The 27,724-nt window shown below is 46.3% G+C and overlaps 1 protein-coding gene across 1 annotated transcript in view; it reads left to right on the top strand.

Moving 5' to 3' along the window:
- Positions 1 to 26,943, top strand: part of grip2b (glutamate receptor interacting protein 2b) — a 322,627-nt gene extending 295,684 nt beyond the window's left edge. The window contains exons 21-25 of the mRNA XM_078203128.1: positions 5,588 to 5,699; positions 18,070 to 18,111; positions 22,347 to 22,583; positions 25,268 to 25,414; positions 26,576 to 26,943. Of these exons, the coding sequence (XP_078059254.1) occupies positions 5,588 to 5,699; positions 18,070 to 18,111; positions 22,347 to 22,583; positions 25,268 to 25,414; positions 26,576 to 26,788 (751 nt within the window). The 3' untranslated portion in view covers positions 26,789 to 26,943. The remainder of the gene's footprint in view (positions 1 to 5,587; positions 5,700 to 18,069; positions 18,112 to 22,346; positions 22,584 to 25,267; positions 25,415 to 26,575) is intronic.
- The last annotated feature ends 781 nt before the right edge of the window (positions 26,944 to 27,724 follow it).

Below are 27,724 nucleotides of genomic sequence, written 5' to 3'. Positions count from 1 at the left end.
ACCTCATTAAGTATTATTCAGTTGGTAAACGTTAAGCTAATTCATTTGGTATAGTTAAACTGTATTGTTAAATAAAGTTTGTTTGGAATAGGGTCTAGTCTAACTTCATCGTATACCTTGGGGTTTCTGATCTCGTATCAGTAGGACAGAACTTGAATACTGCCGAAAAAAGAGATCTGCTGTTGAAGCTTTTCATCTTGTTCTCATCCGGACAGATGCAAGAATACCAAATTTCAAAGGGTACAACAATTTATACAGCATTAGAAAAGGACACTGATTGGTTAGCAAGTGGACTTGGATTGATAGGGGCATTGCCAAGGGGAATGCACCAGAGAAAAGTTGTCCTCAAAGCTTCTGTTGGTTAAAAAAGGTGCAATTCCTGGACATATTCTTCCTGTTTGCAAAGAAGAGGATGCTGTGTCTGAATGAATGCTGTGGGGCGGCATTATGGCACAGTGGTTAGCACTACGGCCTCACAGCTCCAAGGACCCGGGTTCGATTCCCAGCTTGGGCCACTGTCTGTGCAGAGTTTGCACATTCTCCCCGTGTCTGCGTAGGTTTCCTCTGGGGACTCTGGTTTTCCCCCACAGTCCAAAGATGTGCAGGTTAGGTTGATTGGCCGTTCTAAATTGCCCCCTAGTGTCAGGGGGATTAGCAGGGTAAATATGTGAGGTTATGGGGATGGGGCTTGGGTGGGATTGTGGTCAGTGCAAACTGGATGGGCTGAATGGCCTCCTTCCGCACTGTTGGGATTCTATGATTCTATGAACATAAGTGGCTTCTAGCAGCGTTAAGTGACCCACACTACAAAGATGACTGATAATCTTAAATTGGTTGTTACTATAATTCTCAGCACATCCCCATGGTACATTCCCCATGGCAAAGCCTCAAAAAATCAGAGTCAACTTGCCTGGTTTGATTTTAAACAAAAATTTGAGGGGAGGGGGGATAACTATTCTCTACTGCGTTCTCCACGGCAATGCTTCTACCAATCAACTAGCATCTTGTTCTCATGCAGTAAAAATTGTTGTTCCCTTTGAAATCTGATATTCTTTTGATTCTGTCCTGGTGAGTGCAAGTTGAAAAGCTTTGACAGCATGTCTCTTTTTTCAGCAGTTCCACCTTGAATACTCCCTTTCTCAATGACTGGTTCAGTAGGCTGTGGCCTTGTATGAGATGGAGTCCTCCTCTGCAATCCTGTCCACAATCGGGGGTGAGGGGGGGATGCCAGTACAGAATAATGATAAAACCGGGCAGTGAGGCTTTCAGCCATCTCACCAACCCACCTCCATTTTCCATCAGATGGAGGAGGCCTCACTGCCTGTACTCAAGTTCTGTCCTACTGTTAGGGTACGAGAACAAAAACCCCGAGATATATTATGAAGTTAGACTAGACCCCAACTATTTGCTATTTTAGCATTAATGTGAGGATAAAGTGTTTCACTCCAGGTGTGATTCTATTGACACACTAGGAAGCTTTTATCAAAACGAACTTTATTTAACAATGCAGTTTAACTATAACAAATGAATTAGCTTAACATTTACCAATTGAACAATGCTTAAACATGACAAGATACAGCTCTTAACTGCTAACCTGTCCCTATGAATTCCAATTTGAGCAATTTTCTTCTTACAGACGTAAAAACTCCTCTTCAGAGTCAGTTAGCAATGCACAGGCTTATGTGCTTGTACTTGTTAACAGTCCGAGAGTCTTTTGAACACCTCTGAAGAGAGAGACAGAGAGAACACCTGTCTTCTGACAGCACCAAATAGCAGCCTCCACAGAGACAGAAACACACCTCTTGTCTCTTTCAGGTCCAGCCAGAACTGACTGACTGGCTGTTTTAGAATAAAAGAGAAGCTGTGTATCTTCAAAGCAAGTTTAACTCATCCCATTAGCACATGACTCTGTCTCTTGTCAATCAACCCAATCAAAACTCTACTCTGAAACCCCAAGAGGAACCAAAGTAAACAAAAATGCACTCACTCTGTTTAAAGAAACACATCCCGAGCCAAAATCAGTCATTATCCTGCATTGTCAACATTTCAACTGCCTAATTTTGCAGACAAATCGGCACCATAGAAAACAGAGCTGAATTTTAAACCTACCCCATACAAGAAACATGATATAAATATATTTCTTAAAGACACAGTATCATCACACCTACCAAGTCACGATTCAAGATGGTGGCATGGTCTCGGATCATTTGGGCAATTAAAGAGAACTACAAAATGTCCACTGAATTCTGCAGCTGGTTTTGATGGTTCCTCAGGTTGAATGTTACTTGGTGCTCAAGAATTATATCAAGGCACAGCATGCAGTTACTCTGATAAGCTTTCCTGGTATTGTTTGTAACACTGGCGGTGTTTCAGGGATGATGGGGGAAACAGAGTTAGAAACTTTCCTGTTCAAGGCAAATGAACCATCCATTCTCCAAGACAACACGACCTCCGTTCTCCATCCGCATTTCCCACCAAAAGTGCCTTCATTTTTTTTCACTGGAGCCAAGAAATGTTCACTGCCCACCCCCCCCCCCCCCCCCCCCCCCCACCTTCTCATTTAATCACTTGGATGTTTGTTTCTCATGTAGACCCCCTTGTAGTTCCATTGGGGTAAATATTTGTTCAGTAGCTTCTAGGTAGACAGGAATCAGATGTGCTGAAGTGTTGGACGCCACGAGCAGGGTCCATCTGATCCTCCTTCGGTTAATTTAGTGGAAGGAAAGTTGAACATGCTTCATTACTGGTGTATTCCACTCCAGAAGATCCTTCATTGAATCATAGAATCCCTACAGTGCAGAAGGAGGCCATTCAGCCCATCGAGTCTGCACTGACTCTCCAACAGAGCATCTTAGCCAGGTCCATCCTCCCATCCTATCCCCGTAACCCCCGCGCATTTACCATGGCTAATCCTCCTGCCTACACATCTTAGGACACAAAGGGGCAATTTTTTTTTATCATGGCCAATCCACCTAACTTACACATATTTGGAGTGAGAGCAGAAACTAGAGCACCCGGAGGACACCCATGCCCATGGGGAGAATGTGTAAACTCCACACAGACAGTCACCCAAGGCCAGAATTGAATCCGGGTCCCAGGTGCTGTGAGGCAGCAGTGCTAACCACTGTGCCACCTTGCCTTAAGACACAAAATATTTTTGAGAAGTTTCCACAAGTTACTCGTTTCTATGGTTCAATGACCCAAAGCAAACCAGTGGCTGCCTGATTCGATAGTAAGATGCTGTCCTGTAGCCTGCTCCCCGGGTACCTCTCTGTGGGGAACTAATTAATGTGCAACAATGCCGCATGAAGTCATCTTCACATGTCCACTGAGCGTTACTGTCTGCATCAGGTACTGAAGAGCACATTTATCCCAGTCACTGCTATCGTCATAATTCTGAATTTGCGTTCTATTGCTATCTTCCTGCAAACGTGTGGAGGATGGTTACTAACAGAATGTTTACCCACCCCATGCGATCTTCCACATTCTTCAAATGATATACAGCTTCCTCATCCCATCAAACCCTATGAGAGAATTAATTTTGGAATTAGGCACTTGGGCCTAAGTCACAGTTGAGTTTGGGGTAAAAATGAGTTGGTGCGATATTTAAGGGGGTGGCAGTACATGGGAGCAGGTGACCATACATAGCGCCTCCTGTCTGCCATTTTACAGTGTGAGCTAATCTCATGCTTCACCCAGAACCAAACAGGTTAGAGCTTACGTGTGTTGAGCATGCAAATCATTCGAAGAGTGAAGACCCCTATCCCGTAGTGTAAGTAGCTGGGTTTTGTGCCTGGGGATAGGGTGGGATGACATTGTTCAGGGAAAAGGATGAAGCTGATGATCTTTTATCAGCGTTTTGAATCCGGGTTGTGGATTGTGATGATGGTCCACAAGCTGATATTTCACAGAGCAGTGGGAACTGAACCACTGGATCCTTCATCTTAAATACAGCGGTCAGAAAATGGTGCCAGAGGTGATTGGATCCCCCCCCCCATCCCCCCCACGGGACAGGGAGGGAACGGTGGAGGATGAGTTCCCCCTCCTTCCCTTCCCCTGACATAAACATTCCCTGCTGATTTCCTTCTCGGGGATGCAATAGATCTACTTCACATTGAGCTTTGACTGAGTGTGGTTGAGCTGCTTAACCACAGAAGGCATCACAGCTCACTTCTGTCCTGGCTTTACTCATTCTTCCCTCCATAACGCAGAGAGTTACTGATATCAGACACTCTGACTCCTGTTGTCAGCTGATCGGTACAGGTTGTGGGGTGGAACTTTCCCGCCTTCTGATCTCTGTGGCTGAAGAATTCACTGGGGGAATTCATAGAATCATAGAACCTCTACAGTGCAGAAGGAGGCCATTCGGCCCATCGAGTCTACACCGACTCTCCAACAGAGTATCTTACCCAGGCCATGTGCTCTATGTTGGGGTGTTCGCACGGTGGGGTCCGTAGGCAGGGAGGGCCAAGGTCCTGTTAGATCCAAGGAAAGAGAGTGATGGAGAGGGGGATGGGGGGATGGGGGGGGGGTGGGTTGCTGGAACTGCTGCTCGGAGAATGACATGACAATTGAGTGTGAGGGAGTGGGGCAGGTTTGAGAGCGCGGAGCCTTTTAACAGAAAATTGCAGCATTTAGTCTGCAATTCCAATTTTTGAAATAGGAAATTGATTGGCTGGTTTACAACCATGGGCCTATGAGGATGGAGGGAGGGAGGGAGGGAAGCAAAGTGACTTAAAAGCAATGAGGAGACGGAAAGACAAAAAAATTTTCAGAGTACTGAAGCTTAAAGAGGGAAAACTGTGTGCCTCTAATCTTTAAATATTAAAGAGGGTAATAATGAATAGTCTTGACACAGCAAGACCAGGCACTCACCTTCCTTCACTGCTTAACCTCCCCCTTCCTCAATGTATGTACCTCATTACTGATCACACACCTTGCAGTTTATTGCTCCCCGACTGTTAGGTCTGTGTGTGTGTGTGTGTGTGTGTGTGTGTGTGTGTGTATGATAGCTCACAGTCCTCATTGTTTCTCCCTCCCTTCGCCCTGTTGTCTGTCACATTGTCTTTGTTTTTTTCTCTTCCCAGGTTGTCTGTGTCTCAGCTCTGAGCATTTTCCCATCAGCCTTCTTAACTGTACGTCTGGGAGGCTCCATCCACCACCTCCTCTTCCCTCTCCACTCTTCTTTCGCTTCTTCTGTGTTTCACCCGAAAGCCTCCACCATTTCCTCACCATGCCTTTTTTTTTTGGCCGATCTCTTTTGCTTCTTCTGTTTTGTTCCCCGAGTGGTTCTCTCCCTGATGAAAGGCCTCGCCTTTGGCCGCACTACATGTGCCTGACTCCAGAATTCGATGGGAGTATCTTTCCCTCACTCATTTCCTTTCCCTTTCCCTTATCCATCCCCCTCTCTGTGTGTCCAAATGTGAAGACTGGCATTTTCCATCCCGCTCCCCCACCCTCCCCCCAGTTGCCCACTGCCTCCTCACTCCCGGTTCAATTCAGACAGTAAGAGAAGCGTGACCTTTGCCCCATGCTGCTGAAGGCATAGAGTTGAAGATACTGACACTTTGGTTCGTACGTTAAACAGATACCTTAGCAACCACAACGGACCCGAACAAGACCAGGAAGACAATTTTTGGTCTCAGGCTCTGGAAGATTTAGAAACGTGCGGACAATCGGAACTGTTGAGAGAAATTGAGGTAACTTTACTCTTGTTGTTGTTGTTCCACTTCAGTGAAGTCATGGCCTTTCCTTTGAAGGCTTCGGCCTGGGAGAGGCTTTGGCCTGACCCCAGTTGGGTGCCCTCTTTGATTGGGGCGGGGGTGGGGTCGGTGGTTTTTTGAGCAAGTTCGCTTTGCTAACTTGGTGACAGCTGGTATCATCGGCCTGTGTGACAGGGGTGGTGGGGTGTTGTGACCAGTGGATAAGGACAGGCTCTGACTCAAGGAATGAGCATGCGTACCCAATGCCAGTGTGTGACCATTGTCAGTGCAACATTGCCATGGTACATGAAGGCCGGGGAAAACATGGAGAGTCAGAAACAATGGCCATATCTCTCCGACGAGGATGTAGCAATACTGAGGTTAAAGTGAAGTGAAGAATCCTGGGAGCAATGGGCCTGTGCATCTCTCCACCCTTCCCTTTCACTGCTGATTCTTACTGCACTGTGATGACAGGAGTGAATAGATTCAAACTGCAGAGAGCTGAAGGAAAACACTTGCATTTATTTAGTACCTTTCATTACCTCAGGACATCCCAAAGTGTTTCACTGCTAATGAAGTCAGTTTGAAATGTAATCACTGTTGGCCATGCCAGGAAACATAGAAGCCAAATTGTTCACAGCAAGCTCCCACACACAAAACTGATAATAACGTCCATTCCAGTGATGTTTGTTCAGGATTAAATATTGGCCAGTATACCAGGAAAACTCTTCTGTTTCTCTTGGGAAGCCAACGCAATTCCAACAGGAACAAGATCGGCCACTTAACCCCTCAAACCTGCTCCAACTTCCAGTCATTGTTCCAGAGGAGCAGCTAGAGTGGTGGTTCAAGTGAGGAGAGCTCGTAGGTAAGAGGTATTTTTAACTTACTCTTTTTTCGGAGTTTTGTTTTCTCTAAGGCAGCCGGGAGTGTAAAACCGGAAGTGGGCCCCAGTGAATTTTTTGAGTCGGAGCAAGGGAGGCAGCGAGTGGAATGCGAGACTGCGCAGGTGCCTGATGTCAGCCAGTAACGCGCGGAAGGTTTAAAATCGATCCAGCGGGCAGCATTGTGAGCGGGCGGTGGAGTGAGAGGGAGCAGAGTGGGACGGCTTTGGCTCAAACAGGCTTCGGCGTGAACAGGCAGAGGCGAGGGTAGGTTCCAGTAAGTTGTTTTTGTTTCTTCAGAGTACAAAGAACAAAGAACAATACAGCACAGGAACAGGCCCTTCGGCCCTCCAAGCCCGCGCCGCTCCCCGGTCCAGGATTGAATCCTGAATCCAGGATCCCCGCCCAATTTTCCAGCCTATCTACATACCAATATCCTATCCACCGAGCTGTCCCTCACAGCTACGATGCTTTGTTCACCACAACCTAGTAACTCACCCCCACCCCCCCATTCCAGACCATGTGATCTCCAGGGAGAGGCGAAAACCCAGAGTGAAAAACCCCAGGGCCAATATGGGGAAAAAAAATCTGGGAAATTCCTCTCCGACCCCCTGAGGCGATCGAAACGAGTCCAGGAGATCACAATGGCCCTGATCGGGAAATGCTTCCCAACCCTAGTCATTTCCACTTCCACGAACACCATATGAATTCCCTGCCCCCGAGACAGGTTCCCAACTGTCCGCAGTCTCGCTCTGTACTGGCACCAGCAAGATGATCATAGAATGAAGCCTTGAAACGAGAAACAAGGAACAATTAGCCCGCGCCGCTCCCTGGTCCAGACTAGACCACTCTTTTGTATCCCTCCATTCCCACTCCGTTCATATAGCTGTCTAGATAAGTCTTAAACGTTCCCAGTGTGTCCGCCTCCACCACCTTGCCCGGCAACACATTCCAGGCCCCCACGACCCTCTGTGTGAAATATGTCCTTCTGATATCTGTGTTAAACCTCCCCCCCTTCACCTTGAACCTATGACCCCTCGTGAACATCACCACCGACCCGGGGAAAAGCTTCCCACCGTTCACCCTATCTATGCCTTTCATAATTTTATACACCTCTATTAAGTCTCCCCTCATCCTCCGTCTTTCCAAGGAGAACAACCCCAGTTGCCCCAATCTCTCCTCATAACCAAGCCCCTCCATACCAGGCAACATCCTGGTAAACCTCCTCTGTACTCTCTCCAAAGCCTCCACGTCCTTCTGGTAGTGTGGCGACCAGAACTGGACGCAGTATTCCAAATGCGGCCGAACCAACGTTCTATACATCTGCAACATCAGACCCCAACTCTTATACTCTATGCCCCGTCCTATAAAGGCAAGCATGCCATATGCCTTCTTCACCACCTTCTCCACCTGTGACGTCACCTTCAAAGATCTGTGGACTTGCACACCCAGGTCCCTCTGCGTCTCTACACCCTTTATGGTTCTTCCATTTATCGTGTAGCTCCTCCCTACATTATTCCCACCAAAATGCATCAGTAGAAAGAATGCCAGGCAGGATGTTGGAATGCATCTCTTGCAGGATGTGGGAAGTCACCTGCAGGAGGTGCATCCAGCTGCAGCTCCTAACAAACCGCGTTAGGGAACTGGAGCAGGAGCTGGATGACCTCCGGATCATTCGGGAGAATTAGGAGTTTATAGATAGTAGCTTCAGGGAGGCAGTTACGCCAAAGGCACAGAGCACAGGTAATTGGGTTACCATCTCGCGAGGGAAAGGGAAAGGGCAGGCAGAGCAGGGTTTCCCTGTGGCCATTCCCCTCCACAACAGGTATACTGATTTGGATACTGTTGTGGGGTGTTGTGGGAAAAATCCACTAGTAGTCAGACTTCGAGATTCAGAAAATACGATTTATTAAATGGAGCTCCATGGAGACAAAGTACTTGGTCTGTAGTAAACCTTCTCTCAATTGTATGCCGGGAGCGGTTCAATTTTATATCCTTTACACAATGGGTAAACCGGTGAGTCGAACATTATCACATTGTTTACGTGAGTACAAGTATTTAACATTTTATGAATGGGTACATTTCCTCATGTTTACAAGAGTACAAACAGGTATAGACATTTAGCATTTTATGAATGGGTACATCTCCTTATGTCTGTATCTATCAATGGCTAGTTTCGTCTCGTTCAGGTGCTAATCGGTTCCCTCGCATTCATATTTCCCGCCTTCCTTTAACATTAATCTTAGCTCTTTGTTTTGGGGTTTCCTTATCTTAAAAGATGTCTTGACCCTTGGCTTTGGCTTCCTGAGGTGTTTGTTTGCTATGAGTCACTGTCTGTGATTTGGAAATGGCTTGTCTGTTAGGTTTTTCTGAACAGCAGGAGCCTGTGTCTGCTCTTTTGGCTTTCCCAGTTAACCCTTTATGTGCCAGGCAGCCATTTTAGAGTGTGCTTTCTTGTATTGCCATTTTAGAGTGTGCCCCCCTTGTATTTTCCCCCTTACATGGGGGATGCCTTACCTGGGACAAGCTGCGGCAGCCGGATCTCTGGCACTGAGTCTGGTTCTGCAGCGCAGAAGGGATGATGGAAGAAGAGGAGAGCGGTAGTGATAGGGGATTCGATAGTCAGAGGTACAGACAGGAGGTTCTGTGGTCGTGACAGAGACTCCTGGATGGTTTGTTGCCTCCTGGGTGCCAGGGTCAGGGATGTCTCTGATCGCGTGCACGGCATTCTGAAGTGGGAGGGTGATCAGCCAGATGTCATGGTACACATCGGTACCAATGACGTAGGAAGGAAGAGTGAGGAGGTCCTGAAGAGTGAGTATAGAGAGCTTGGTAGGAAGTTAAAAAGCAGGACCCCAAGGGTAGTAATCTCAGGATTGCTACCTGTGCCACCTGCCAGTGAGGGTTAGAATAGGATGCTCGGGCGGATGAACACGTGGCTGAGGAACTGGTGTAGGGGGCAGGGTTTCAGATTTCTAGATCACTAGGACCTCTTCTGGGGCAGGTGGGACCTGTACAAGAGAGACGGGTTACACCTGAACTACAAGGGGACCAATATACTTGCAGGGAGGTTTGCTAGTGTTATTGGGGAGGGTTTAAACTAGATTTGCAGGGGGATGGGAACCAGAGTGTCAGAGCAGATAGTGGAGCGGGGGTGAAAATAAATGATGTTAATAGTTTATGCAAAATCACAAATAGAAGGGTTGTGTGTGGTGGTAATAATCTTCTGAGGTGTGTCTATTTCAATGCCAGGAGTATTGTGGGGAAGGCAGACAAGCTGAGGGCATGGATTGACATATGGAATTATGACATTATAGCCATTAATGAAACTTGGCTACAGGAGGGGCAGGACTGGCAGCTCAATGTTCCAGGGTTCCGATGTTTCAGACGGGATAGAGGCAGAGGGATGAAGGGTGAGGGGGTGGCATTGCTAGTCAGGGAAAATGTTACAGCAGTGCTCAGGCAGGACAGAATAGAGGGCTTGTCTACCGAAGCCATTTGGGTGGAGCTGAGAAACAGGAAAGGTATGATCATATTAATGGGGGTGTATTATAGACCACCCAATAGTCAGCGAGAATTGGAGGAGCAAATCTGCAGAGAAATAGCAGAAAACTGCAGGAAACATAAAGTTGTGATAGTAGGGGATTTTAATTTTCCACATATAGATTGGGACTCCCATACTGTTAAAGGCCTAGACGGGTTAGAGTTTGTAAAATGTGTTCAGGAAAATTTTCTAAATCAATATGTAGAGGTACCAACTAGAGAGGATGCAATATTAGATCTCCTATTAGGAAACGAGTTAGGACAAGTGACGGAAGTGTGTGTAGGGGAACACTTTGGTTCCAGTGATCATAACGCCATTAGTTTCAACTTGAAGAAATGAGAAAGGATCTAAAAAGCGTGGATTGGGACAGGCTGTTCTCTGGCAAGGATGTGATTAGTAAGTGGGAGGCCTTCAAAGGAGAAATTTTGAGAGTGCAGTTTGTATGTTCCTGTCAGGATTAAAGGCAAAGTGAATAAGAATAAGGAACCTTGGTTCTCGAGGGATATTGGAACTTTGATAATGAAGAAGAGAGAGATATATGACATGTATAGGCAACAGGGAGCAAATAAGATGCTTGAGGAGTATAAAAAGTGCAAGAAACTACTTAAGAAAGAAATCAGGAGGGCTAAAAGAAGACATGAGGTTGCTTTGGCAGACAAGGCGAAGGATAATCCTAAGAGCTTCTGCAGGTATATTAAGAGCAAAAGGATAGTAAGGGATAAAATTGGTCCTCTTGAAGATCAGAGTGGTCGGCTATGTATGGAACCAAAAGAAATGAAGGAGATATTAAATGGGTTTTTTGCATCTGTATTTACTAAGGAAACTGGTATGGAGTTTATGGAAATAAGGCAAACAAGTAGGGAGGTCATGGAACCTGTACAGATTAAAGGGGAGGAGGTGCTTGCTGTCTTGAGGCAGATCAGAGTAGATAAATCCCCAGGACCGGACAGGGTATTCCCTCGGACCTTGAAGGAGACTAGTGTTGAAATTGCAGGGGCCCTGGCAGATATATTTAAAATGTCGGTATCCACGGGTGAGGTGCCGGATGATTGGAGGATAGCTCATGTTGTTCCGTTGTTTAAAAAAGGCTCAAAAAGTAATGCGGGAAATTATAGGCCGGTAAGTTTGACGTCAGTAGTAGGTAAATTATTGGAAGGAGTATTAAGAGATAGGATCTACAAATATTTGGATAGACAGGGACTTATTAGGGAGAGTCAACATGGCTTTGTGCGTGGTAGGTCATGTTTAACCAATCTATGAGAGTTTTTCGAGGAGGTTACCAGGAAAGTGGATGAAGGGAAGGATGTGGATGTTGTCTGCTTGGATTTCAGCAAGGCCATTGACAAGGTCCCTCATGGGAGGTTAGTTAGGAAGGTTCAGTCGCTAGGTATACATGGGGAGGTAGTAAATTGGATTCGACATTAGCTCAATGGAAGAAGCCAGAGAGTGGTAGTGGAGGATTGCTTCTCTGAGTGGAGGCCTGTGACTAGTGGTGTGCCACAGGGATCAGTGCTGGGTCCATTGGTGTTTGTCATCTACATCAATGATCTGGATGATAATGTGGTAAATTGGATCAGCAAATTTGCTGATGATACAAAGATTGGAGGTGTAGTGGACAGTGTGGAAGGTTTTCAAAGCTTGCAGAGGGATTTGGACCAGCTAGAAAAATGGGCTGAAAAATGGCAGATGGAGTTTAATGCAGACAAGTGTGAGGTATTGCACTTTGGAAGGACAAACCAAGGTAGAATATACAAGGTAAATGGTAGGACTCTGAAGAGTGCAGTAGAACAGAGGGATCTGGGAATACAGATACATAATTCCCTAAAAGTGGCGTCACAGGTAGATAGGGTCGTAAAGAGTGCTTTTGGTACATTGGCCTTTATAAATCAAAGTATTGAGTATAAGAGTTGGAATGTTATGGTGAGATTGTATAAGACATTGATGAGGCCGAATTTAGAGTATTGTGTGCAGTTTTGGTCACCTAATTACAGGAAGGATATTAATAAGGTTGAAAGAGTGCAGAGAAGGTTTACAAGGATATTGCCGGGACTTGAGAAACTGAGTTACAGAGAAAGGTTGAATAGGTTAGGACTTTATTCCCTGGAGCGTAGAAGAATGAGGGGAGATTTGATAGAGGTGTATAAAATTATGATGGGTATAGATAGAGTGAATGCAAGCAGGCTTTTTCCACTGAGGCTAGGGGAGAAAAAAACTAGAGGGCATGGGTTAAGGGTGAAGGGGGAAAAGTTTAAAGGGAATATTAGGGGGGGCTTCTTCACACAGAGAGTGGTGGGAGTGTGGAATGAGCTGCCAGGCGAAATGGTGAATGCGGGCTCACTTTTAACATTTAAGAAAAACTTGGACAGGTACATGGATGAGAGGGGTGTGGAGGGATATGGTCCAGGTGCAAGTCAGTGGGACTAGGCAGAAAAATGGTTCGGCACAGACAAGAAGGGCCAAAAGGCCTGTTTCTGTGCTGTAATGTTCTATGGTTCTATGATATCAGAGCTGATCTGAACCTCAATTTCATTTACCCATCTTTGCTCCATATCCTTAACATGGTAGAACATTGAGGTCTTAAATCAATACTGATACTCCTCCCGGAACGCTGATACCGTACTGAAACATTTCACCTCAGTTACGGCTGCTGGTTCCAGTGAGGGGAATTGAAGCCCGATCTTCTGATTGTGAGATGTGCCAAGTCCCATTAGGCTAAGCCCGTAGATGGAAATTAAGGCCTTATACTTACCACTGCAAAAATGCATATGGTTTAGTTGTATCTCACTGGTTAGTACAAGATGGGATGCAGGCCGTGGAGATCTGGGCGAGATGGAGTTTGTCTTGGGTCGAACTGGGTTGTTGAACCTGAAGGAGAAGTTTTAGAAGTTTAGCCTGGAAGTTTCCATGGGTACAGAGGGGTTGAAGCTCCCCGCATCACTTCACTTCCCCTCCCCACTCTTACCTTTTGCTCCATCTGTGTTTCACTGTTAAAAACCAAACTAAACGCTAGACCATTTCCTCATGATGTCAGTTTTATTTTGGCCAATCACTTTGCTTTTCTTGCCTGTCACCCAAATGGTTCTTGGTGGGAGCAGGGTATGGTACAGGGCAAGGTTTAGACAGTCTTTCTGACGGATAATGCACAAAGCTCAGCTCAACGTCAAACAGGGCAATTCAATTGATGGAAATGATGAAACTCATTCTTGATGTTTGAAGTGAAATGAAGAGTCTGAACAAAGGTGATGGGGCACTAGGGGTTGGGGGAGGGGCCAAGGGGAGATCCTTTACCTGCTGAAGAAGAGGTACTTCGGATTCCTCTTGGTCTCCAAGGTGATCCTAGAGCAGGAAGAGGATGGGCAATGGAGCGAACAAGATCACTTGAAGTGGACAAGCCAACTGAGTGACCAGCTGCATTGGAGGGTGAGCCACTGGGATTTGTATGGGACACAGGGAGACAGAGAGGCCACCCCACATGGCCAGATAGTTAATGGAAATGAGAAATCCAAAAGATGCAATTCCATGACAATATAGAGGGGATGGTAATTGAATTTATTCTTTCAGAGGATATGGGAGTGTCTGACAAGGGATGTTATCCATCCCTAATTGCCTTTGAACTGAATGGCTTGTTGGCCATTTCAGAGGGCAGTTAAGAGTCGACGACATTGCTGTGGATCTGGAGTCACATGTAGTCCAGTCCTGGTGAGGATGGCAGATTTCCCTCTCTAAAGGACATTATTGATTTGGATGGTTTTTTTATGATGGGTTCCAGTCTGTAACTTGCTCCTGAGTCTTCTACTCTACATTGGAGGGATTCTATCATTATATGGTATTCTATAAATAGAACCATAGAATCCCTACAATGCAGAAAAAGGCCAGTCAACCCATTGAATCTGCACCGACTCTCTGAAAGGGCATCCCACTCAGACTCTTCCCTCCTCCCTATCCCCATAACCCCACACATTTTACTATAGTTAATCCACTTAAGCTACACTAAGGGGCAATTTACCATGTCCACTCCACCTAACCCGCATATCTTTGGACTGCAGGAGGAAACTGGAGCACCTGGAGAAAAACCACGCAAATACAAGGAAAATGTGCAAACTCCATTCAGTCACCCAAAGCTGGTATTGAACCCGGGTCCCTGGCACTGTGAGACAACAGTGCTAACCTCTGGATTAGATTTCAGTCTGCAGCTCCCTCCTGGAGTGGGTAGTGTCCCTGCCTCTCGGCAAGAAGCTCTGGGTTTAAGTCCCACTCCAGGACGTGATGGCCACAGAAGATGTGCTCATGCTGTGGCCAAACTGGTTGATTATCAACCTGTAAATCCATGCAGTATGTCTAATGGCAGGTGGTAAAGAGCGGGAGAGCTTCCTGGTCAGCCACACTGTAGAAGGCAACAACAAACCACTGCAGGACTTTAGAATCCCTAGAGTGCAAAAGAGGCCATTTTGTCCATCAAGTCTGCACCGACTCTCTGACAGTATCTTACCCAGGCCCTCTTCCCCCACCCTATCCCTGTAACCCCACACATTTACCATGACCAATCCACTTAACCTGCACGTCTTTGGACTGTGGAAGGAAACTGGAGCACCCGAAGGAAACTCACGCAGACACGGGGAGAATGTGCAAACTCCACACAGTCACCCAAGCCGGGAAGTAAACCCGGGTCCCTGGCGCTGTGAGGCAGCAGTGTTAAGCACTGTGCCACTATGACTTTGTCAAGTGTAATCATGGACTAACCCAATGGAAGTCCCTGGTTGCCAGCACCCTCTTAAAATTTGGTACCTGAGGGAGGAGGAGCTCACTCCCAGCTCTCTCTTATTCTATATATAAACCATCTGAGCCTCTCAAAGGTATTTGTTGAAGGTGCAGAAGGTGTCCATACTCTGTTACCATGCTGCAACTTAAACATCGCAGTGCTATTGAATGGCCACTGCTGATGAACACACTGCACTATGTGTAACTGAGTACAGCATTATTTTGCCTATTTCAAATCCACTATCTTTTTTTACCCTCAACGGAGATGAGTCTTGTTTGCTCCCTTTCCTCTCAGCAATATCTCACTGCCTCCACATCTTCCTCAGTTCATTGCTGTCAGCTTCAATGAAGTTGTCCTGTTCACATCTTTTTTCAAAAATCTTTTTGTTAAGAAATAATTCATTTTTCCCCTCTGCCAATTTTCTCTCTCTCTGCTGCTCCTGCTGGGATGGTGGTATCACCGGATACTCTCCCCCAGTGCACCATGTGGGAGCCTGCTTGCTGACTGCGCGGGAAGAGCCAGGCTTGTAACAGCAGATTAGAACCACATCCTTTTACAGAATAAACCTCCAGTTCTGGCAACAACTGTACAGGACAGCAATCAGACCTGGGATTATAGTCTAAACGTCTCTGCTATCTCCTGGGCTTTTTACTCTAGTTATTTTCCCTAAGTTCAGTCTTTCTCCTTTATTCTCTGATGGGATGTGGGTATCGCTAGCAAGCCCAGCATTCATTGTCCTTCGCTATTTTCCCTTGAACTGAGTGAGTTGCTAGGTCATTTCAGAGGGCAGTTGGGAGTCAACCACATTGCTGTTCATCTGGAGTCACGTGTAGGCCAGACCAGGTAAGGATGAGGGATTTCCTTCCCTAAAGGCGATAGTGAACCAGATGGGTTTTAACAACAATCAGTTACTGAGATTAGCTTTAGAATTACAGATTTATTAAGTGAATTTAAATTCTAGCAGTTGCCGTGGGGATTAGAACTCGTGTCCCCAGAACATTAGCCTGGGCTTCTGGATTACCAGTGACACTACCACTCAGCCACTGTCTCCTCAGAGTTTCATGTTCTTGTCAACTAGTATCTATCTTACCTTTATCTCTATCCTAGATGGGAGGCAGTGACATAATGGTATTGTCAATGGACTAGTAATCCAGAGAGCCAGGGTAATGCTCTGGGGACCTGGGTTTGAAATTTTAATTCAATAAAAATCTGGAATTAAAAGTTGAATGATGACCATGGAACCATTGTTGATGGTCGTAAAAACCCATCTGGTTCAGTAATGTCCTTCAAGGAAGGAAATCTGCCATCCTTACCTGGTCTGGCCTACATGTGACTCCAGAGCCAAAGCAGTGTGGTTGACTCTTAAATGCCCTCATGAATGGGCAATAAATGCTGGCCCAGCCAACAACGCACACATCCCATGAACAAATTTTTAAAAAGATGTATGTAAGGTACCAAACCAGAGACTTGTGCACAAGATCTAGACTGACATTCCAGTGCAGTACAGAGGGAATGTTGCATTGTTTAACCGAGTTCCCTTCCATGGTGGATGTCATACATCTTATGGTGCTATGTTAAAGGAGCAGCTTTCCTTGGTGTCCTGGCTAACATTTATCCCTCGAGCAACATTGACTGAAAAACACTCATTTATTACATTGCTGTTTGTAGAAGTTTGTAGTGTGTAAATTGATTGCTGTGATCCCCAAGTGCCTACACTTTTCAAAGAAAATAATTTTGGCATGTCTTCAGGCCAACACATACAAATGCAAGTTATTTCATTCTTCTTAAATGTAGTGAGACCCAGGGAGTGAACAGAGCACTGCAGTAAAATATATTAGGTGCAGTTAGGTGTGGTGGGTGGGGAATTACAAACTCAAGACCCTGTCTCAGATGATAGACCACCAGTCATTGGTTATCAAATGTTAGAGTTGCAAAAGCAATTGGATTCTCATTCTGGACCCGGGAAATGTGAGCGGGCGACCTCCCGGGCTCAGAAAGCCGGGCCCGTCACCTCAGCCCATTCCTGCCACGTTTTCCTCTCCTGGAGATGTGGGTGGGCAGGGTTTGGGTTTTCCATGCCCTGAGGCAATGTCGGAGGATTGCAGGTGCCAAGGTGGACTGGTTAAAAGGTTCACTGGAATATTTGCCCAACTCTCCAACATAGTATTTATGCCCCCAACAATCACCTTTCAGCCTCTCAACACCCCTCATCCCACCACCCATCCCTCCATGCCCCCCATATCTCCCATGCCTCCTCCATGCCACTTCACACTCCCCTTGCCCCTTCCATGCACCTCATACCCCATGCCATCCTATGCCCTCTCATACCCAAATACCATCTCCATGCTCCCTCAGACTCCCCATCCACGGCCCCTCACAATCTCCTTGATCCTTCTATGCCCTCATACACCATGCCACCCTATGTCCTCTCATATCACCATGCATCCTCCATGCCCCCCTTGCTCCTCTTGCCCCTCCATACCCCTCATACTCCACTTGCTACCTCATGCCCTCATGCCACCCTATGCCCTCCCATATCACCATGTCAGTCAGCAGTCAGGATGTTTTTGAAATGGACATTTAAAAACAAATAAACTTCTAACACTCTAATAGAGTTGTCATATTCAAAGACATTTGATACTGCATGAAACTCTCATCCATAAAAAACATTCAAAAATGTAAATCCCCTCAAATGGTCTCCTTGTTATAAAATGAAAGGGTTGAATTTTATGGTCCCTCCCACTGAATTGAATGGACTTTTAGGCAGCTCGCCACATTTTCCACCCAAACACTTATCTATTTATAACGTGAAAGAAATTGAATCCTTTTAGCACCATAAAGCTGCCAATAAAGATGTGAACACAACCCCAACTCCCCCCCACCACTCCCCCCTACCCTGCCCCACCCAACCACCCCTGCTGAGATAACTGGTTCTGGACCCTTTTAAACTCAGCCAAGCATTCATAATAGCCCTAGCTACCTTGGGAAATATCAACAATGAAGTCCTGGAAACTGAAACACCAGATGAGCTATTATTTAAGCTACAGATGGTGTCTTGTTTCCATATCAAAGTAGATTGTGTGTTGATCAATGGAGTGTAGCGAGTGCTTAGAATCTTTTTAACCATTCAACAGAGGGGCCAATATTTACAAAGCTAAAAGTCACTGGACATTTAAATCTTAGTTCAAGCATAACAGGAGAGTTTCCCAGCACATGTTTTCTACAGTTTTGAATATGTTTTGTCACTTTCTCCATTGGGAAAAGTATTGTAATGCCTGCCAACATGAGAATGGTGGTCAATGTAATGGTCAATTTACCCTTGGAGGACAAAGCCCTGTGATCAGTCCCTGCATTAAAAAAATGCATTACAATACAACATCTAATAGCTACATTTAAAGGTGTGAAAACACTGAACATTGACCTGGCAGAATGTTCTAGACTCCTCAGCGGGTTGTCACAAGTACTCAAACCTGGCGGGTTTTATCAGGGTTTCCAATATCTGCAGCAATATACGAGAATAGCCATGATCCCATGGCTACCCCGACCTCAGATGAGTTGGTGCGGCATTCGCACCCAAGGCCTTCCCAACCTGTGAAAAGGCAACTCAACAATAGCGTGAGTCAGGAAGGCACTGCTAATTGTAATTTCTGGTCAGAATTCCAGACTATTCTCTTTCCCATTCCCATTCCCACCTCCACTGGGGGGCAGAAATCTGGCCCAAGGAGTAGATTTACTCTTTACAAGCTAAGGTTCTTCCTTCCAGAAAGAGACTGTGAGGTGACCTGGTGGAGGTCAAAGAAATTATGGAATAGATTGATCTGGTAGCTACACAGATGTCCCAAAGTACTTGGCAGTCTTCTCTGCTTGCGGAGGGCACCAAAGCGGCAGGCCATAAGTATTTAGATAGCCAGCAATAAATCCAATAAGGGAATTCTGGAGAAAGGTCTTTACTCAGAGAGTGGTGAGACTCTGGAACCTTTTACACAGCATAGGCGAGTGGCTTAGGTTCATTAGATTGGTCCCAGGGATAAGGGTGTTGTACTAGAATGGAAGGCTGAGTAAATTGGGTTTCTGTTCACTGGAGTTTAGAAGAAGAACAGGCAATCTCACTGAAAGCTATACAATTCTGAAGGGGTCTGATAAATTGGACACTGAGAGATTGTATCCACTGGTCAGTGAATCTAAAACACAGGGGCGTGGTCTCAGGATAAGGGAGGTGATCATTTAGGACTGGATGAAGAGAAATTACTTCACTCAATGAATCTTTGGAATTCTCTCCCCAAAGGATTGTGGATGCTCCAATGTTGAATACATTTAAGGCTGGGAAAGCAGAATTTTGGTCTCCCAGGGAATTAAGGGATATGGGGAGTGGGTGGAAAAGTGGAGTTGAAGCCCTGGATGATGGTATTGAATGGTGGAGCAGACTCAATGGCTATGTGGTCTACTCCTGCTCACAGATTCTTTAAGAAGAAAGTAGGTGACTACATGAGGGGAAAAGGGATGGACATGTGATCAGATAAAGTCAGGTGAAGTAGGATGACATGTAGCATGGACCAGTAGGGCTGAATGACAACTTTGTGTGCTGTATGTTTTATGGAGTTCTACACAATTTATCAAGTTCACTTTCTTTTCTCTTCCCTTTTGCGATATCTCAACGTTGGCCCTTGAGATAATATGGTAAATTCCCACCTTACTGCCCGAGTCCAACACTGGTTGTGCAGAGAGAGACTATCGTCATAGAGACCTCTGGCTGTCAATAGCCACAGTCAATCTGCATTGGCAGTTTGGCACCCAGCTGACAGGCCTCATGCCCGATACCTCTAGACTGACAGCTCTCTCCTCATGGGTGGTATACCGCCCAATTCTTATAAAGACACATAAGTGTAAAAACTATGAGTGGAGTGTTACAACCCCCTGGGAGTTGGTTGGCATGTGTTGATGGGGGGTGGGGTTCATAAAATCGGATGCTATGGTGACACCGCCATGTCTGTCAACTGCCTGCCTCCTCTGGGTTTGACCGGCAGAGGGGGAGATGCATGTGGCCTACCCTCTCTCCCACTGCTGTTAATGTTTTACCAGGAGGCATAGGGCGCCAATGCCACTTGATGAGGCTACCATGCAAAACCTGGCAGCTGTTTTGTGGGATGAGGGGGAGGGGTCCTTCGTGTTCAGGCAAGCTGTGCGCAACTGACGGCACCTCCCCTCCCCCCACCTCCTGCGCCATCATTGCCTCACCAACCACCACAACCACCCTCCTCCCCATCTCACGCCTGGTGGTCTGGCCCTGGTAAAATCTCAGGTCTCCAAAAACAAGACCCCTTGATGTTGGGGACTGCCTGTAGCAGTGGCCATTTCTCCTGCTGGTACTTCTGGGACAGAACCGCCAACCATCTGATTGGCTGGCATCTCTCTGAGGCAGGTCGACCTCCCAGATAGGAGCAGAAGTCCCCCCTGAGCCAATTATTGACCCAATGGCAGTTAAATCACTGCAAGGTGACCCAGCCAAGCAAAGGCAAGCCCACTCCATGGCCTCGATCTACATGATGTGGAGATGCCGGCGTTGGACTGGGGTAAACACAGTAACAGTTTTAACAACACCAGGTTAAAGTCCAACAGGTTTATTTGGTAGGAAATACCATTAGCTTTCGGAGCGCTGCTCCTTCGACGAAGGACGAAGGAGCAGCACTCCGAAAGCTAATGGTATTTGCTACCAAATAAACCTGTTGGACTTTAACCTGGTGTTGTTAAAACTGTTACTCGATCTACATATCAGGCCTGTACACATATAAGGCGTAAGGTGTACACAACTATCCTCACAAATACCGCCGCCCAGCAAATATGTACAATAAACAGTTCCACAGGATGTTTGTAGTTGAATGGAGTGATTTGATCCAAACACAATGAATGATCTATGAGCACCCCCCATTGAGTTTTTAAAGTTTATTTATTCGTGCCACAAGTAGGCTTATGTTAACACTGCAATGAAGTTACCTGTTCGGGTACACTGAGGGAGAATTTAACTTGGCCAATCCACCTAACCTACACATCTTTGGACTGTGGGAGGAAACCGGAGCACCCGGAGGAAACCCATACAGACATGGGGAGAACGTGCAAATTCCACACAGACAGTGACCGAAGCTGGGAATCGAGTCCGGGTCCCTGACGCTGTGAGGCAGCAGTGCTAAAGAACAGTGGCACCAATTCATTCATATATCTAGCAATGCGTAGCATTAAGAAAGACAATGCAGCATGCTGACACAGTTCCCAGCCAGGGGTGACCAACAAGAATGAAGTCATTAGGGAATGCAGCATGGTCCAAAATGCTTTGTGACTCATTCACTGATTGAACCATTGGTAGCCTGAGGCATTCACATTGGTCATTATTCAGAGAGTCACTGAATGTGCCACCATCGACACTGGATGTCCACAAAATGGATATCATTGTTGTTAAAAAACCCTCACCTCTTGTCCAATTTATTAGTGTAGAATTGCAGATGTAAGTGTCAGAAAAGGAGACTAGTCTGGAGAGATACTTTTACCATCTCTCCCTGCTCACATGTTCCAATTCCAATTCTCTTCCCACACTTACTGATACACTAAGGCAGACTTTCTTCTGTTTTCATAGCTAGTAATTCCCAGAACAGGTTGCTAGTCTGTCGCCAGAAGCTTATACCTTGAGGGGCGTCACTCCACATCAAGCGTGGCTGACCAGGAGTCTCTCCCACTCTTACCACCAGTCATTGGTGTGTTTGGAAGGATTTTGCAGGTTGAAATTTCACCTATTTTGCCGCATTATGAATGCACCTTCCTTGGCCATCAGGTCCTGGGGTGGAGTTCAAGCCCAGAGCCTCTGGCTCAGGGGCAGGGTCACTACCCTCTGCTCCACAGGACATCACACGTGTTCTTGCTGGGTCATTCAGTGGAGGCACTGGCTAATTGCCGTTGTCATGGACACAATCTTAAGGGTGGAGCAAGTGTTTGGAGATCGGGAATAATTTTTCTTTCACACACAGAGTAATGAAGATCTGGAATTCCTCCCCCAAACTTTTAACTAGCTATCGATACAGAGATTGAGACGTGGTTTAGTTGAGGTGTTTCAGATGATTAAAGGAATTGATAAGGTCAATGGGGAGAAACTATTTCCTCTGGTGAGGGAGATCAGAATAAGGGGAGGGGACTAACCTTAAAATTTGCTGTTCAGGAACATTTTGTCACACAATGACATGGAATCCAGAACCCTCTTCCTCAACAGTGTTGCTGAGAGTCCACTGAAATCCAATCTGATCTGGATTATTTTGGTTAGGGAAGCACATTCAAGGGCATGGAACTTAGGCAGATAGAGTGAGTTAAAATGCCATAAAGGGGCAGAATGGAAATTGGGCTGAATGGCCTCCCACCCTTCTCATGTTTCCTATGTTGCCACACATGCTGCGCTGTGAACCTCTGTCACCTCTCCACAGGCTTCCATAATGTCAGGAAGTGAGCTGACTTTGGGGATTGAAGGCCACCCTACACAATCGACAAATCACCCAGCACTGGGAAAGCTCCAGGAAGAGGGCTCACTGCAGTGTAGTGAGAGCCAGAGTGAGAGCCGAACAGTGCCTGTGCTGCTGGCCAAGGACAAAAGATTGGAACTGAACAGGATCAAAGAAGAGATTAAGGAAATAACATCACCCACTCCTGTTGAATTGCACAAGGTGAGTCTCCATCGCTAGTGCCTCCCAACATTTCAGGCCTTGGGGCAGAGGGTGACTGATTGTGGAGCAGTCTGAGAGAGGAAGAGAGAGAGAGAGGTGTCAGTGAAAGATTCTTCCATGATTCTGATCTTGCTGAATAGAATCACAGAATCCCTACAGTGCAGGAGGAGGCCATTCGGCCCATCGAGCCTACACCGACAACAATCCCACCCAAGCCCTATCCCCCTAACCCTATGTATTTACCCTGCTAGTTCCCCTGACATTAAGGGGCAATTTAGCATTGCCAATCAACCTAACCCGCACATCTTTGGACTTTGGGAGGAAACCAGAGCACCCGGAGGAAACCCACGCAGACACGGGGAGAACGTGCAAACTCCCCACAGACAGTGACCCAGGGCCAGAATTGAACCCAGGTCCCTGGCACTGTGAGGCAGCAGTGCTAACCACCGTGCCACCCCAAGATGCAGAACAAACACCATGACACTATCCAGCAAAGACCTTGCAATCCCAAGGACTGCTCACCAACCCTGGATGAAAAACTCACGTTGTCTGCAAGTTTCAAAGGCTGTATGAGGAGGGCACCGACCATGTCACAGATGCCCCGTGTACCCCTCTCAATGCCCCTTATCATTGGACACAGGAAGAGGATAGTAGTCTTTGCACGACAGGTAGCAGGATAATTGTTTTGAACAATTAGGGCTGGTGACAATGGACAGAAACATGGGTCTGTAACAATCATTTATTGAGATAGAGGGGTTTCATTGCAGCTAGATCTGTAAACCCGGAAGATTATTGCATGCATACATTCTTGTGTATCTTGTTTCTCTATTCATTCTGGGGAACGCAAGGCCCATCCCTAATTGCCCTTGGGAAAGTGGTAATAAGGAGCTGTTCTGTATCTCTGCAGTCCATGTGGTGTAGGTACACACATTGTGCTGTTAGGGAGTTTGACCTCGTAATAGTGAAGAAATGGCGATACCTTTTCAAGCCAGGATGGTGAGTGGCTTGGAGGGGAACATGGTGGTGTTCCCATGTGTCCACTGCCCTTCTCCGAGATAATAGGCATCACATGTATGGAAGGTGCTGCCTGATTAGTCGTGGTGAGTTGCTGCAGAATCTCTTGTCGATGGTCAACATATTTGCTGCTGTGCATTGGTGTTGGAGGGAGTGAATGTTTCAGGTGGTGGATGGGGTGCCAATCAAGTGGGCTGCTTCGTCATGTGTGTGTCCGTGTGGAAAGCAGGCGGAGAGAGAAACATAGTTAACAGGTTGTTGTGTCTCTGTGTGTATGTGTGTGCGTTTATGAATAAGTAGTCAACTCCATCCGTTGTGGGTTCCACTCCCACAAAATCCCACAGACTGTGAAATTGTGAGCGGGGACCATGCTTTTGAATAGGTCTCAATTAGATCGGTTCCAGTAATGTGAGGTTACCATTGTTTTGAGCAGTTTGTGGCACAGTACCCGTTTACAACAGAAGAGGAGCCTCTGAGCAAGATTGGTGAAGAATCTGTCCATCAGTTGAGTTAATCCCGGCACACTGCGTTGCTGACATGCCCAACCAGATTTTTAAAGGAAGATCCTTCAGTCCCGACAGATCGGCAGCCCCCCTGGCCGAGGTGGGAATTGGTGATGGTGAAGGAGAGGATGCCTCAACATAAAGAAACCGTGAATAACCGAATATTGCTGACGTGGTGGGCGAGATGCGGTGTACAGAGTATCAAGTGTGGATAAGTGAAAATGCCGACTAGGAAAGGGTGAACGGCGAGACGTTGCTGCATGTGGTGTGTGTGTGAATGAATGTGTGTTCCAGTACTTTGGCTAAGTGAGCATGCATTTCCAACCAGCCGGCACTGGGTGGCAACGTAGTCACCTGTAAGCCGCAGTGTAAAGTTGGGATGTTGTGAGGATGTGTTTGACATGGTGATTAATTAAAGGCAGTATTAAAACCCTGAATATAATGTGTGTAGTCATAGAAGATTGTGTTTAAGATTTACTGCATCACCTGACATCATTATTGCATGATGTGGAGATGCCGGCGTTGGACTGGGGTAAACACAGTAAGAGTTTTAACAACACCAGGTTAAAGCCCAAAAGGTTTATTTGGTAGCAAATACCATTGGCTTTCGGAGAGCTGCTCCTTCGTCAGATGGAGTGGATATCTGCTCCATCTGACGAAGGAGCAGCGCTCCGAAAGCTAATGGTATTTGCTACCAAATAAACCTGTTGGACTTTAACCTGGTGTTGTTAAAACTCTTACTATCATTATTGCACCCAGATTACCCAAAAAGTGACTTTTTGCATTATTAGAATTAGTTTAGCATTTCAAAGTGGAGATAGGCAGATAAAACAGGCTAGTAACATATTTAAATATTGAAGCTCGAAGGCCATCTATTCAGAAGCTTGCACTTGCTGCATTGCTGCATTGAGCTGGGTTTTAAATAATTCCAGGGGTTTTCAATTCCGAAATCTGACTCCCGCAGTTGGGGTCAATTCCAGCTGTTGGTTTCTCTCAGTGTGAAGAGGAACATCCTGATATCAGTCCTGAAGCTTCAGTTTGAACCGGTGCCTCTTTTTCCTACTCCCCCACTGTTCCAGGTTAATGAACCCCTCATCATTCGGATACACAGGAACGATTACTATCAATTAGGTTTACTTCAAGTAAAAGCATTCCTTTTTTTCTCAGATCACAATCCACAAGGGCTCCGAGAGTGAGGATTTTGGTTTCAGTATCTCTGACGGCCTTTTGGAGAAAGGAGTTTATGTCAACTTGATACGTCCCAATGGTCCTGCTGAAGGCAGTGGGCTGCAGCCCTACGATCGGATATTGCAGGTGAGAAGGAAAGATGTGCATTTACGTAGCGCCTTTCTGTGCCTTAGGGTGTCCCAAAGCACTTTACAACCAAAGAAGTACTTGTTAAATGTAATCACTGTTTTCACGTAGGAAGCATATACACAGGTGTAGGCCATTCGGCCCCTCAGGCGTATTGTGCCATTCAGTTAGATTGCGGCTATCTGTAGTTTGGCATCATTTACACTCCCTGCCCTGCCCTGCCCCACTCCTTGGTTCCATAGCCTTACTTAACAAACATCTATCAATCTCAGGTTTTAAATTGTCAATCATTCCCAGTCTTGACAACCTTTTGAGCGAGATTGTTACAGATTTCCACTACCCTTTGTATGAAGCTGTGCCTTCGACATCACCCCTTAGTGGCCAAGCTCTAATCTGAAAGTTGGTCCCCTTGTTCTGGACTCACCCAGAGGAACTATCTCTCCGCTCAAATCCTTTCATCATCTGAAGCATCTCAATCGTCAATACATGAGGGAACAAAAATCTAGTCTTCAGAATTCCAGCTTGAAATTGGGCCTTGGGATCTTTTTCGATCACCTTAGAGAGGGCAGCAAGGAGCCTGGTTTGACGTCTCAGCTGCTCTGACAATGCAGCACTCCCCCAGTACTGCACTGACGTGTCAGCCAGGGTTTTGTGAGACTTGAACCCATGGCCTCCCTGACTCCAAGGCTGAAGTGCTGCCTACTGAGCCATGACATCAAGGCAGTTACTCTTGGACAGAGGACACCTTTTTGAGAATGAGGCTCAGCCGGAGACATTTGAAAATTGGGAATTAAAGATCTATCCATCTGGCTCGCTCACCAATGTTCTTTAGGGAAGGAAATCTGCTGTCTTCACCTGATCTGGCCTACATCTGACTTCAGACCACAACAATGTGGTTGACTCTTTAAATGCTCTCTGAAATGGCTGAGCAAGCCATTCAGTTCGAGGGAAACAAGTGTTGGCCCATTCCATGAACGAAGTTCTAAAAAATATAGCTATTTCAAAGAACCAGGACAAATTTGAGCCTGTTCTCTGAGCCTTCACCCCAGTTGTACGTTTGACTTGCAAATAACACCGGAACTGAAGTTTTAAAAGCAAAACCATCCAACATTTTTAATATGAGAGTGGCCCACTAACACATTAATGTTCTTCCACCAACAGGTGAACCACATCAGGACACGAGACTTTGACTGTTGTCTAACGGTACCTCTCATCTCAGAGTCGGGGGACAGACTGGACCTAGTGGTCAGCCGGAATCCTCTGGCCTTAACCACGCGCACCAGATCGGAAGACTGTGAGACGTCGCGGAATGGCCACCGTCTCTTGCAACGGGCAGAGTACAGGGACAGCAGGAAGAACACGAGGTCACTGTGAGCGAGAGAGAGCAGAGAGAGAGAGAGAGAGATGGAACCAGCCTCGCCCGTTGCGAGAACATTTCCAATGGTGCTACCCTCCTTTCCAATTGCACAGTAGCCGACTGCTGTCACTCTGGCACTTGGCTGAACTGCTCATCACGAAGGAGCTAAACAACTCCACCGTCAATTGTCCACCTTCCTTACGAGTCACCAACCATCCAGCATGATCCGGAAGTCTCCAGAAATTAAAGAGCGAATCCCCATCAGTCGCAGAACAGTCAGAGGGACATTTCTGAAAATGTTTATCAGCTCTAAATTATTGGAGATGGAGGAAAGTTTGTTTGACTGTGTGGGGCAGTTGGAGGCAGGTAAATGAAACCCCCAAGAATGTGAGCGTCAAAGTTGGCAATCCTAACCCTCCCCCTTCCTCTGTGGCTGCCCCATTGACTGCATAATAACAGCGAATTTTTATTTTTATTTAAATGCTCTAAGTCCAAAATACGTTTCCCCTTCCTCCCCACCAACCCTTCGAATTAAATTTTTTCCCAAAAAGCACTCTGTGAACAAATACTTATTTTTATTTAGATGTTTAAGTCGATCAGCTGAAGATTGAGGCTTCGTGGTAACTGGGTAGGCTTCATTCCCTCAGACGCAGGTTTTGAGTCAGTTCTCAGGGAGGGTGAATGGCAGGAAGTGGACGAATGACTTAATGGGGTGGTAATGGCCTCAAAACAGTGTCAGTCACTGATGGCCCCATTAACACTGACAATCCAGTGACATTTGGAGAGGAACTGAGTTGGGCAGCCAACTCACCAGCCTGAAACAAGTGGTCAGCATTTTTCCCAAGATCAAGGTCCTAGTTTGGATTTGATTGTAATTTTAAAGGTGTGTGGGCAGAATGTGGGACACCAACACTCCATTCGCCTGAGCAGCCATCCAGTCAGCGTCAGAAAGA

This window comes from Mustelus asterias, chromosome 3, assembly GCF_964213995.1.
Source record: "Mustelus asterias chromosome 3, sMusAst1.hap1.1, whole genome shotgun sequence".
Classification (NCBI taxonomy): Eukaryota; Metazoa; Chordata; class Chondrichthyes; order Carcharhiniformes; family Triakidae; genus Mustelus; species Mustelus asterias.
Note: the sequence above shows the minus strand (reverse complement) of the source record. Positions and strands in the feature narration are given on the sequence as shown.